The sequence below is a fragment of the Mauremys mutica genome, chromosome 2 (assembly GCF_020497125.1).
Source record: "Mauremys mutica isolate MM-2020 ecotype Southern chromosome 2, ASM2049712v1, whole genome shotgun sequence".
NCBI lineage: Eukaryota > Metazoa > Chordata > Testudines > Geoemydidae > Mauremys > Mauremys mutica.
In genome coordinates, this window is record NC_059073.1 from 280,691,389 (window position 1) to 280,704,689 (window position 13,301).

At 45.3% G+C, this 13,301-nt stretch overlaps 1 protein-coding gene and 1 long non-coding RNA gene across 3 annotated transcripts in view; one reads left to right on the plus strand and one right to left on the minus strand.

Annotated features, from left to right (window-relative positions):
* The window catches only part of LOC123362781, a 76,892-nt gene extending 68,449 nt beyond the window's left edge, over positions 1–8,443 (minus strand). For both annotated transcript variants that reach the window (XR_006576568.1, XR_006576567.1), the window contains exon 1: positions 8,214–8,443. This is a non-coding gene — a long non-coding RNA (uncharacterized LOC123362781). The remainder of the gene's footprint in view (positions 1–8,213) is intronic.
* A 53-nt stretch (positions 8,444–8,496) lies between these two features.
* RHEB (Ras homolog, mTORC1 binding) overlaps positions 8,497–13,301 on the plus strand; it is a 55,696-nt gene continuing 50,891 nt past the window's right edge. Inside the window, exon 1 of the mRNA XM_045003268.1 lies at positions 8,497–8,740. Coding sequence (XP_044859203.1) covers positions 8,689–8,740 — 52 coding nt within the window. The 5' untranslated portion in view covers positions 8,497–8,688. The remainder of the gene's footprint in view (positions 8,741–13,301) is intronic.

Here is a 13,301-nt window from a genome sequence, read left to right on the forward strand (position 1 = left end):
CATGATACAGACATGGCAGACTCAATCTGGCTGTTGTTCACAAATCTCAGCATACCACCGCTGTCTCCTATGTAGACTGGCACATCTGGAGCAGGGCCACAAGCACAGCCTGATGGGATCACATCGTCATTCAGACCTGGGATGACCAACAGTGGCTCCAGAACTTTTGCATAAAGCAAGCTACATTTCTGGAGCATTGTGAACAGCTTGCCTTGACCTGCCAGCATCACAGCACATGTATGAGGGCAGCCATGGTGGTCCAGAAGCAGGTGACTATAACCATTTAGAAGCTAGCTATCCCAGACTGCTAGAAGTCTGTTGTTTACCCACAGGTAACTTTCCAACACCAAACTGGTTAAGTGGCGGCGGAGGGTTCTGAAGCAATCAGGTATATGATTTACCCAAAGATGGTGGGCATAAACAATGTTCCTAAAGTAATTGCTGACTTTGAGAAAATGGTGTTTCCAAACTGCTCCAGGGCCATTGATGGGTTTCATGTGTCTGTTGTTTGCCCTCCTCAAGGTGCACCTAAGCACATAAACTGCAAAGGGTACTACTCCATTGTTATGCAGACCCTCATGGACCACAGAGGTCGATTTATGGACATCAACATGGGCTGCACTGGAAAGGTTCATGATGCCAGGGTTTTCCCCTGATTGGGAGTCTACATTCTTGGATAGGCCAGGACACTATTCCCACCCAAGATTGTCATAAATGGAGTAACTGTCCCCAGTGTTATTCTAGGGTACCCCTACCTACAACCTTTTGTGTTGGTTTATGAAATTATATCCTGAGTCAGAGGCCCTGGCAAATGACACTCTCAAGTGTAGAATGGTGGTCAAATGTGCATTTGGCAGATTGTATCCCACTGGTGCTGATTACAGAATTGTTTAGATTCCAGTGTTATCAATGTTGTCTGAATTATTGTGGCTTGGTGTGCCCTGCACATTCTTTGTGAATCCAAAGGTGAGCCATTTGCCCCTCAATGGGCCTATGATAGTAATTGATTGCTGATTTGGTACACTTAGACAGAAAGTGCTCCTGTAACAGCTAGAGCAGGCTGCACCGAGGCAAGCGAAGTCAGCAATGCTTTGTACTCCCACATAGTGAACTTGCATGGATCAATTGAAGAGGAAAAATAGTACTTTTATGGTTGTATTTGTACCATGATTTTTACAGTAAATGAAGTACTGTTGCTGTATGCTACGACTGGTGTGTGTGTGTGATTGTCATGAATTATTAATTGTGGATGAAATGACTGCTTATACCATGATGGTTTGTATGATATGAACAGTGGCTTTTCATTATGGATTGCTCTGAATAGATGAACTGAGAGAAATTGTTTGATACAGCTTCCCAGTTATGCCTTATCATGTCTTTATCTTTCTTCTAAATATAAGTTATATGATGCAGCGATGGGAATAAACTTTATCAATAAATAGGGCTGTCAAACGATTAAAAAAATTAATCGCGAGTAATCGCACTGTTAAACTATAATAGAATACCATTTTTTAAATAGTTTTGGATGTTTTCTACATTTTAAAATATATTGATTTCAATTACAACACAGAATACAAAGTGTACAGTGCTCACTTTATATTTATTTTTATCTAAAATACTTGCACTGTAAAAAACAAAAGAAATTGTATTTTTCAGTTCACCTGATACAAGTTCTGTAGTGCAATCTCTTTATCGTGAAAGTTGAACTTACAAATGTAGACTTATGTACAAAAATAACTGCATTCAAAAATAAAACAATGTAAAACTTTAGCGCCTACAAGTCCACTTAGTCCTACTTCTTGTTTAGCCAATCACTCAGACAAACAAGTCTGATTACAATTTGCAGGAGATAATGCTGCCCGCATCTTGTTTACAATGTCGCCTGTTTACAGTGCCACCTGAGAACAGGTGTTGTTCGCCTGGCACTATTGTAGCCAGCGTTGCAAGATATTTACGTGCCAGATGCACTAAAGATTCATATGTCCCTTCATGCTTCAACCTCCATTCCAGAGGACATGCGTCCATGCTGATGACAGGTTCTGCTCGATAACAATCCGAAGCAGAACAGACCGATGAACGTTCATTTTCATCATCTGAATCAGATGCCACCAACAGAAGGTTGATTTTCTTTTTTGGTGGTTTTGGTTCTGTAGTTTCCGCATCAGAGTGTTGCTCTTTTAAGACTTCCGAAAGCACACCCTTGACCCAGATTTTGTATGGCACTTCAGATTCTTAAACCTTGGGTCAAGTGCTGTAGTATTTTAAGAAATCTCACATTGGTACCTTCTTTGCATTTTGTCAAATCTGCTGTGAAAGTGTTCTTAAAAAGAACATATCATCTGAGACTGCTATAACATGAAATATATGGCAGAATGCAGGTAAAACGGAATAGGAGACATACAATTCTCCCCAAAGGAGTTCAATCACAAATTTAATTAATGCATTTTTTTTTTAACGAGCATCATCAGCATGGAAGCATGTCCTCTGGAATGGTGGCTGAAGCATGAAGGGGCATATGAATGTTTAGCATATCTGGAATGTAAATACCTTGCAATGCCAGCTACAAGAGCCATGTGAATGTCTGTTCTCACTTTCAGATAACATTGTAAATAGGAAGCAGGCAGCAGTATCTCCCATAAATGTAAACAAACTTGTCTTAGCGATTGGCTGAACAAGAAGTAGGACTGAGTGGATTTGTAGGCTCTAAAGTTTTACACTGTTTTGAGTGCAGTTATGTAAAAAAAAAATTCTACTTTTGTAAGTTACACTTTCACGATCAAGAGACTGCACTACAGTACTTGTATGAGGTGAACTGAAAAACACTATTTCTTTTATCATTTTTACAGTGCAAATATTTGTAATAAAAAATATTATAAAGTGAGCACTGTACACTTTGTATACTGTGTTGTAATAGAAATCAACATATTTGAAAATGTAGAAAAACATCCAAAGATATTTAATAAATTTCAATTGGTATTCTGTTTAACAGTGTGATTAATCATGATTAATTTTTTAAAACTTGATTAATTTTTTTGAGTTAATCACATGAGTTAACTGCAATTAATCGACCGCCCTATTAACAAAATAAAAGCCTTTATTTGTGAACACAGCTGTATTACAAAAAAAATTTAAGTATTCTCAGGCAGGCCAGTTGCCAATAAAATACCCAAATCAGTAATAAAATAAAGTGCATAACACTACCATTGAACAGGGAAATCAGTACAAACAAAAGAATTATCTACTTTTGCATGTCGCCAGGCCCCCATTCTCCTTTCCTGCACATGGTGCTGCTGCACAGGGTGGAGGACTGCAGAGGGGTGGAGGACTGCTGTGGGTACATTTTCCCTGATTAGCTAGGATTTAGTCATGGTTGCATGGGCAACCATGCCACCCAACATAGTATTGTCCGTGTTCCTTGTCTGCAGGTCGTGGTACCATGGAAGAGACTCAGGACGTGGAATAGGAGCCTGAACTCTTGTGGCCATTAGGCAGACCTCTCCACACTGCCACACAGCAGTACCTGTAACTAGCTTGTGCTCCACTACTCACAACCTGCCATGGATGCAGCCCATGGGAAGTCCTGGCTCAAGCACTCTGACAGGGAGCAGCCTCATGACTCCTGATTGGCTCCCTGCCCCTATATAAATCCAACTGGTATTCTAGGACAGTGGTTTTCAAACCGCACCATGTCACCATGAGTTTCCCACCCCCCTGCAAGATTCATTTCAGTTTTTCCTCCTCCACCTCATCTCCACAGATGCAGGAATGGTCAAAAAAAGAAGGTTGCCATCTGTCCTTTCCCCACCCCAATCTGCCTCAGAATTTGCTCTTTTGGTGTCCCACTCACAATTTTGAGCTCAATTTTCAATGTGTGTGTGTCTGTATTTTGATCACCCATTATCTCACAGCCTAGGCACATGCCTGGTATTTATGGTTTGCATTTATTAGCTGTGCTTATCATGCTCTAGGCTAGTTTATAATAAAAACAGTGCACTATGTCACCTAAACCAGTATTAACACATACATATAAATCACTCCTTCAAACAAAAGCAAGAGCCTGGATAAAACAGATAGGCCTTGCACTCTGCCCTGAAGGTTGACAAATTGTTATACTGTGTTCATCCTGATTTTCTGTATTATCTGAGCATGAAACTCAAGCTGTGTTGGACCCAGACAGAGAGGAAATTTCACAGTTGAAGGCTGTTGAATGGCAGTGCCTTACCCATAGACAAACAGAACTAAGGAGGTTCAGCTTATGTGCCCAGCTGATCACAACTATCAAGGTAAAGCTCAGGAGAGAGGCTGTTTCTGAGATAACTATGGCCCTTTGGTGTCTATGTATCAAAACGAATATCTTGAATTAGGTCTGGAAACCAATGTGGAGCCCAGGCAACCTCTAGAGCAGAGTAGTAGGCCTCCACCAGCTATCCCCTTTTGCCAATCATAGGTACATCTTATAGGGCCTAGGCAAAATGATAAACCTCTGGGATGCCAACTATCCCAATACATGTGGGGAGAGGCTGGACCACCACCCACTGGCTGGCTGTGTGGGGGATTGGGTGAACCCGGTGAATGGGTGGTGCAGTGGGCACAATCTCTCTGTGCACTGGAGAGCTACAGGAGGAACTGAGAGTTTATGTGGCTTGTGCCTTAAAGGCACGATGTCTTTTAGGAGGGGAAATGACATGGTAGCCTTTTCCTTCCTACTGTTATTCAACAAGCATGCAGTGTTTGGGCTGAAGGACTTTTAGCAGGAGGAGGAGGTAAGGATCTTTGAGGCGAAAAGGTTGAGACCGGGCAGTTGAAGAGAGGAGAGGGTCAGAAAACACCTGTGCTAGTCTGTTCCCACCCGGTGGAGGGAGGCAATGAGTGGAAGTTAACAGGGAAGAAAAACAGAATGACTGCTGCTTACCAAGCCCTGCCAGGAAAGTGTCCAGGAGGTCAGACCTACCTTTTAAATATAAAATATTTTCTGAATGCTTTAGGGAAGGAGGAGCAGGGAACAGTGCCCAGATGTCTCAGGACTAGTCAGAAGGGGATGTGCAGATTTGGAAAGCACAGCCATGGCTTCAACAGACACCAGCAGGGTCCTCCAAATATAGTTACAGATGCACAACAATTAAAATAATAAAATGCCAGCAAAGCAGCACAGCTCTTTTTGCTTCTGCCATCTAGCAAATGACCCAGACACTGGACTGTACAACAGCTATTAGACCCAGAGGGGGAAGGGACAAGGATTCCTCCTTCTCATAGTGCAGAGCACTATGGCCACAGTAGCCCTTTGCAGTACTAACTTGCCCTGGAAGGTAGGGAAGACCAGGAGTATCTTCATAGCGCCAGATCCTCTACCTCCATAACCTGTAGATTGGAAGCTACTGTGAAGTGCCAGAAGGCATATGGGGGCACAAATCCTATATGCTACCCCTCTCTCCCCGTCCCCACATCCAGCCTGTCATAGACGAGGCAATAGGACTTCTCCCCTAATGAATGCAAAGAGTTCAGACATAAATGTCAAGGTCAAATGACTGTGCTGCAGCATCAGCAGAATGCTATCCACATCGTGCTATCTTACATCTCACTACCTTAAAATATTATCTCATAGATTCTATGTTCTCATATCAGAAAACGTCTTTCTGTTGGTGCAACTATTCATTAAAGGCCAAGAACATACTCTGATTTTCACAATATAATCACAATTATCCCTGCCTTGAAGAATTTAGTCTAGAAGACAAAGTCAGATAAGATGTACTGGGAAAACCAGAGGGAGCTATTTCCTTAGATAATACTGTTTTTGCTTCCACTTTCTAATGTTTACCATTTTTTCATGAATGATGGGAAGGGCTGTCAGTGCCCCACACTGTCCATTAAATCGATGGACATGCTCCTGATGAGGATGTGCACCACTGACAAAAGGAGTGTAGGGTGGACATGTAAAATTGATGTAATTACTGTGGTGGCTGTACATCAAAGTAACTTGTCAGCTTAATTTTGTAGATTTGCCCTCAGTGTCACAGCTAAATACAAGATGGAACAGATGGTTTAATATAAGTAGTTACACATATTTCAAGGGATCATTCAAAGTGAAGTGGCCCATCTACACTCCTACAGTCACAGGGAGGAAATGGGGGGAAAGAACCAGGGAAACGGGAGAGTGTTGTTGTTAGCAAGCTATAGATTGTAACAAGCCATAAATCCAGTGTCTCTATTTGGTCTGTGATTTTTAGTGTCTAGAAAATTATGATTTTAAGCTCTCAAGCTTGTCTTTTGAAGGTGTTGTGCAGGTGTCCTTTAAAGATAAGGCCTGGTCTGATATAAAGTGATTTCTTTGTAAAAAGCGTTACCCATAGGTAACTGTGTTTTTGTCTGTTATTTTTCTAAACGATTGTCTGGTTTCACCCATGTAATTGCTATTGGGGCATTTGGTGCATTGGATGAGGTACACCACATATTGTGATTGGCATGTATAGGACCCATGGATTTTGAAGGGAGTGTTGATCATTATACCACTGGAAATATGTCTGCAGGTTTTGCATCTGTTGTTCTCTCAGGGTCTGGTCTGGTGCCATTTTGACCTGGTGTGTCCTGGTCACGGGGGGAGCTTGCTTCTGATGATGAGCTTGGAGAGGTTGTTTGAAGGCTAAAAGACAGGTCAGGAAAGATTTCTTTCATGATGGGGTACCCATCAAGTAGCGGTTGTAATTGTTTGATGATACAGTAGAACCTCAGAGTTAAACACCTTGGGAGTGGAGATTGTTCATAACTCTGAAATGTTTGTAACTCTGAACAAAGCGTTATGGTTGTTCTTTCAAAAGTTTACAACTGAACAGTAAAATAATACAGCTTTGAAACACTATGTAGAAGAAAAATGCTGCTTTTAACCATCTTAATTTAAATGAAACAAGCACAGAAAGTTTGCTTACCTTGTTAACTTTTTTTTTTAAACTTTCCCTTTATTTTTTAGTAGTTTACATTTAATACCATAGTGAACTGTATTTGCCTTTTTTTTTTTGCCTCAATGCATACTTCTGGCTCCAAATGAGATGTATGGGTGACACAAAATTATGTCAATTTGTAACTCTGGTGTCCATAATGCTGAAGTCTTACTGTATCCCAAATAGGTTCCAGTGTGGCATGGCAGCTGACAGCTAAGGGTGTGCAGTTAGCAGGGGATGGTTATTTTTGTATTATATTCATGTACAGCATCTATTGCTTTCAGAAAATAACAGCCCCTTCTAAATTAGTTATACAAATTAGCAGAACACGTTTTCCAGAGATAGAGAATAGAAATGCGCGGACAGATCATCAGACTTCTGCCCGGGGCGGGGGTCAAATGTGCTGTGCCTGAGTGTACCTCAGAGTCAATGACTCCAGCACCGCATCACAGCGAGAGCTCCCTGCATGCCCTGAGCTACAGTGCGGAGCAAGTCCGACCTCTGACTGGGCCTGAACCATCCTGCGGGTTATAGACCCGCCCTGCACACCCCTTTTGCACGGGTTGCTGCCCACGTGCAAGTCGGGCTCTCTGGCCTGCTAGTCCAGCGCCGTGTTCTAGGGAGGTGAGAGCAGCAAAGAATCCTGTGGCACCTTATAGACTAACAGACGTTTTGGAGCATGAGCGTTCGTGGGTGAATACCCACTTCGTCGGATTACCTAGGGAGGTAGCTCATCCTTCAGCAACGTCTTCTGCCACCCCGGCAACGCTGCGGTGCGCCACCGCCCTGCGGCCCCTCGCGCTGACAGAAGGGCGACTGGGCCAAACTGGCGCCTGCCACGGGGCCCTGCCTGGCAACGCCCCCTCACGCTTGGCCCGGCCGTTTTCCCGTCACCGTGGAGGAGCACCCGGGCCACATCTGCAGCCCCCGGCCGCCGCCCGGCTCGGCGCGGGGACTACGTGAACCAGCAGCGAGGCCCCAAAGCCAGCGCTTCAACGCCCCGCCCCCACGGCGCCGGCACTTCCCGGCCCCAGCGCCCGCGAGCAGGCGGGTTCCGCAGCACTAGGAAAAGCGGCACATTCAAAAGAGGTCCCAGCCCAACCGCCACCACGCCCGCGCGCGCTCCGCCAAGCATCCCCACTCCCGCCCCCGCCTCAGGGCGCAAGGCCGATTGAGCCTAAACCAACCAACCCCACGAAAGCCCCTAGCGCTCACGCACGCGCCTCTCTACCCTCGCCACCCATCCTGATTTGGCCGCCCCACCATTCAGCCCCGCCTCACCCTTCAAATACAGCCAATCGCTGGAGCTGGCTAGTCAGCGTCCGCACCCTGCTGCCAATCCCGTGCCGGGTATTATAACCTACGTTACGGTTCAGGCCCAATCAGCGCTCGTACTTGCCCCGTGGCTAAGGGGAGGTGCGAAGGCCGAGAATGACGCAGCGACTTTTCCGCGCCCCGGCGTTTCCGGCCGGTTTTTAACTCCGCAATCTCAGACTCGGTTCGTGACGTCACGACGTTCCGCTACGTTCGGCTGGTGATGTAGGGGTCACGTGAGGACAGCGCCGCTGCTGCGCGTAGGGAGCCCCGTCCGGTCGGTGCGGCCGCCGGTCCCTGCATGTCGCTCGTCGCCGTCTCCTCTTTCTCTCGCCCTCGGGGTCTCCCGTCCAGTCCCGCCGCCCCGCCTCGCCGCCGCCGCCGCCTCCTCCTCAGCCGGAGCCGCCGCCCTTGATGTGGGTCGGGGCCGGGCGGGGAGAAGATGCCGCCGTCCAAGTCCCGCAAGATCGCGATCCTGGGCTACCGGAGCGTGGGTGAGCGCGGGGCTGCGGGTCCCGGAGCGGGGGCGGTGGGGGAAGCGAAGCTGTCGGGCCGGGCTGAGGCGGCGGCAGGCGCTCGGGCAGGCCGCGTGGACGCTCTAGAGAGCCCGGGACCGGGCTGCGGCCCTAGGAAACTTGCCGTTTCCAGGCTGTGGCGGCGGCTGCTGGTGAGTGGCCGGGCCGGTTGCCTCTCACTGACGGCGCGGGGAGCTCAGCGGTGGGAGCTCGGCGGCGGCTGCGAACCTGGCCGAGCCCGAGGAGGGGGTTCCCTTCCCGCCGCATCGCGCCCCGGAGCGTTCTGCGGGCTGGTTCCGCACCTCGCGCGGAGAGTCCCCAGCGACAGGTGTAGTCCGGCCGGGAGCTGCCATGGGCCCGGGGGAGCGGGGAGTCCGGCAGCTTCACTTCCCCGGGAAAGCCTGGGGCGCGCTAAACGTGCGTCGTGCCGCCAGAAACTGATCCGAGTGACGGAAAGGAGCCGCCGTCCTCGCCGGTCTGATGGCTGGCACCGTGCTCGGCCCTGTAGGGGAGGGCGCCGCCTGCCTCGGGATCCGTCCGGCTTCAGGCCCCTTCTCAGATCTGCCAAGGGCCTGGAGTCGGTGGAATTCGGAGCGCTCCAGCTCCAGAGGTGCCCTGTGGCTAGGAGAGGGGCAGTGGGCTGACCGCACCCAGCCCTCTCATGCGGCTTTCTGGAAAGGTCACCTGCTCAGAAATGCTGCTTGTGAAAAGTATTCTTAATTCTAATGACCTGCTGTCTCACTGAAAGGAGTGATGCCCACTGTTTATGGCTTCCTGTAAAGCTATCGTTCTGGCTACCAAGTTACAGTTTCTAATATAAAACATTCACTTTAGCAGGGTTCATTGTTACATGAATTCTCATGTTTTCCTACATACTGTTGTGTGTTTAATGGAGTGATTGTTTGCTCAGAACCTTTTTAGTAATTATGAGCCCTTGAGATGTGATTGCTGAGATACCAACTAGGTACAGTATTTGGGGTGCATCAGTTCCATTGGTTCAGGGAAGCTATGGGGTGATTCTTTTCACTATTCATTCCCCCACAGGCCCCTGCATAGAGAACATAAGCCCTCTCCGGCTGCTAGAGTCTTCCTCTGGAATTGATTTGCACCTGTCTGGGTGAAATATACTGGTGTATTAAATGTCCAGTTCGCCCTGTGTCTCTCTTCCTCCCACTTGTGACTCTGCTCTAGCCTCAGTCTCCAGGGACATCCCTTCTTTTTGATGGCTGGTCTCTAGATGTTTTTCTCATCCCAAATTTATGAAGATGCTCCAGGTTTATATAGTAGTAGTGTTGACAGTGCAGTGCTGGGTCTGTGCCTTATAACTTCACTGAACATGTGCAGCACGACTGCTGTTGACCCATGCAAATTAACCCAAGCAGAAGAATTCCCCAGAACCATCCAGCTGCAGTCTGAAACTAACAGTTATAGTCAGTTTTTCTTTGTCTGCCCACACTGTATGATTACCCTTTTCTTCAGGTAGATCTTAGGGTTCTCATGGCTTTAATGGAACACAATTTCTGATCTTGCAACAAAAGAAACGTTTTAAAAATGAACATAGCTAAGCCACTCCCCATGTCACCTTTGTGATTAGTAAAAGTTGAAAATGTGATCTTCTGTAAGGACCTATATTTAGATGGTTGGGAAACATGAAGGAGAATAAAATCTCTGTGCTTTGTCTGCCCACAACAGGGGCTTCCAGAAACAACTGCAATATAAATGTTGGTAATTGTCTGAATCTACTCAGTTTGGCCTCAATTCAGCAGAAAAGTCCCCAAATGTTGAATTTTGTTGAATAGAAGAGTTACAAAGTGCTATACGCTATATATAAATAGGTGTTTCTTAACAGTCACATGTACAGTAATAAAAAGGATGCATGCTAAAAAGTAGGTGTTAAGACTGACATAAAGTTATGTAACTGCTTAAAAGTGAGTAACATCAATTACTTCCCTGTAGAATATGGGTCCCTCCCTGATACTTCTACTATTTGAGCGATTTGATTCTAGAAATGGATTAAGTCTCAACTCAATTATTTCTTTCTGGCCACTAAAGAGACATGGTGGGTGAGGTAATATCTTTTATTGGACCAAGAAAGACAAGCTTTTGAGCTACACGGAGCTCTTCTTCAGGTCTGGTGAGCTTGAAAGCTTGTCTGTCTTGGTCCAAAAATAGATACTACCTCACCCACCTTCTAATATCCTGGGACCCACATGGGTACAACAAAACTGCAAACAATCTCTGACCACTGTAAATTATGAGGGAGGCCTTTAGGCTAGAATTCCTGAATATAGTCTCAAATATTTTTCATGCACTTGTTTTAGTAAAAAATTCAGACTACAGCAAGAACTACTAAAGAGTTCATTGGAACTTTGCTTTCATTCTGTAAACTGCTTATTCATGAAGGACATTGAAGTGATAAGGTTCATAGCTTATTGTTAGTATCTAGGATACTGACAATGGCTTCAAAAGCTCTACTCAGTAGAGAAACAAATTGAGAACCCCCACCAGATAAAGCAATAATTTATCAAGGCTTGAGTAAAAGAAAAACTAGGAAAGATACTCTGCCTAAAACCCTCTCTCAAGTGCTCCCTTTTGGAAGCTCCCTAAAATTTGAACTTTGCAGCATGTTCTTTAGAGCTATTTCTGAGCAAGATTGGGGCTAATTCCAAAACTGAAGGGCCCTTTTATAGAATGTTCTGCCAACAGTTCTCTTTCAAATCAAGAATGCTTCATCTCATTAATACCTCTACACCAATCTTGACTCTGGCTATATGGCATGAAGAGAGTCTCTTGAATAGGCAGGGCCTAGGCTGTTTACAGCTTTATAGGTTAATACCAACACCTGGAAAATCATGAGCAGCCAATTCAGATCATTAAGTATGATATAATGTTTGGCACACTAGTTAAAAAGCAGTCTTCCGCATTCCATCCAGTCTTCATTTTCTGAGTAGATTTTAAGATGTACTCCCAAGAAGTGTATTTCAGTAACCTAATCTTGAGATGACACAGCATCAATTGTGATAGAGGTCCATATCCATGAGATGTTGCTAAGTACAATTGAGAAGTCCGTCTATCCTATTGCCAAAAATTGATGATCCATCAATAATTAAGAATCTAAACACACACCCAGGCTGCAAACATGACAAACACTCTCATCCGGAAGGTCAGACATAGTCTCTCCCGTACACTCCACTTTCTTTCCTCCATACTACCATCTCTGTTTTGTCTGGATTGAGCTTCAGCCACCTTGCACTCATCCATACCCCAATTTCCTTTAGATGTTTGGAAAGGTACTTGACCACATTATTGCTGTCAGAAGAGGGAAGTTGAGGAGACTATTTACTGAGAAGACAGCACTCCAATTTAAGTTAAACCATTCCAACTTCTGAATGTGGACAAGGTGGTTGTTTTGACTTCACAAGATGCAGGCAGTTAGGTGGAAGCCAGGTGATTATTTTTCCAGAAAATAACTAGCAGTTTCTTCATAGTGGGAGGAACTTGACTCTGTTACCAAACTGTAGTAGCTAGGGTTAATCAGCTATTTAGTATTCAAAACATTCATAGACTCTGGTAAAGTCAATGAATATTTGCATCTTAAACAATGATGGCATAGAAGTTTTTAAAACATTATGTAAAAGCAGCAGAGAGTCCTGTAGCACCTTATAGACTACAGATGTATTGGAGCATGAGCTTTCGTGGGTGAATACCCACTTCTTCGGATGCATGTAGTGGAAATTTCCAGAGGTGGGTGGGTGGGGGTGTGTGTGTGTGTGTGTGTGTATATGTATATGTATATGTGTGTGTGTGTATGTATATATATATATAAGCAAGAATCAGGCTAGAGATAACGAGGTTAGTTCAATCAGGGAGGATGAGGCCCTCTTCTAGCAGTTGAGGTGGGAACACCAAGGGAGGAGAAACTGCTTTTGTAGATGGCTATCCATTCACAGTCTTTGTTTAATCCTGAGCTGATGGTGTCAAATTTGCAAATGAATTAAAAAATTATGAACTTTAAAAAGAATCTGCATGTTTTGTGTAGCCTGATGGTTAATGTTCAGGAAAGAAAATACTTGAAAATTCAGTGTGAGAATAATAGGTTTGCATGAGGTGAAATGAAGTAAGAATGTGAGGCTGTTTTGAGTTGTTTGATAAGCCTTTCTGAGTCTGTGATGGGATGTTAGATGGGTTGGGATCTGAGTTACTACAGGGAATTCTTTCCTGGGTGCTGGCTGGTGAGTCTTGCCCACATGCTCAGGGTTTAAGTGAGCGCCATATTTGGGGTCGGGAAGGAATTTTCCTCCAGGGCAGATTGGCAGAGGCCTTGGAGGTTTTTCACCTTCCTCTGCAGCATGGGGCACGGGTCACTTGCTGGAGGATTCTCTGCAGCTTGAGGTCTTCAAACCACAATTTGAGGACTTCAATAACTCAGACATAGGTTAGGAGTTTGTTATAGAAGTGGATGGGTGAGATTCTGTGGCCTGCATTGTGCAGGAGGTCAGACTAGATGATCATAATGGTCCCTTCTGACCTTAAAGTCTAT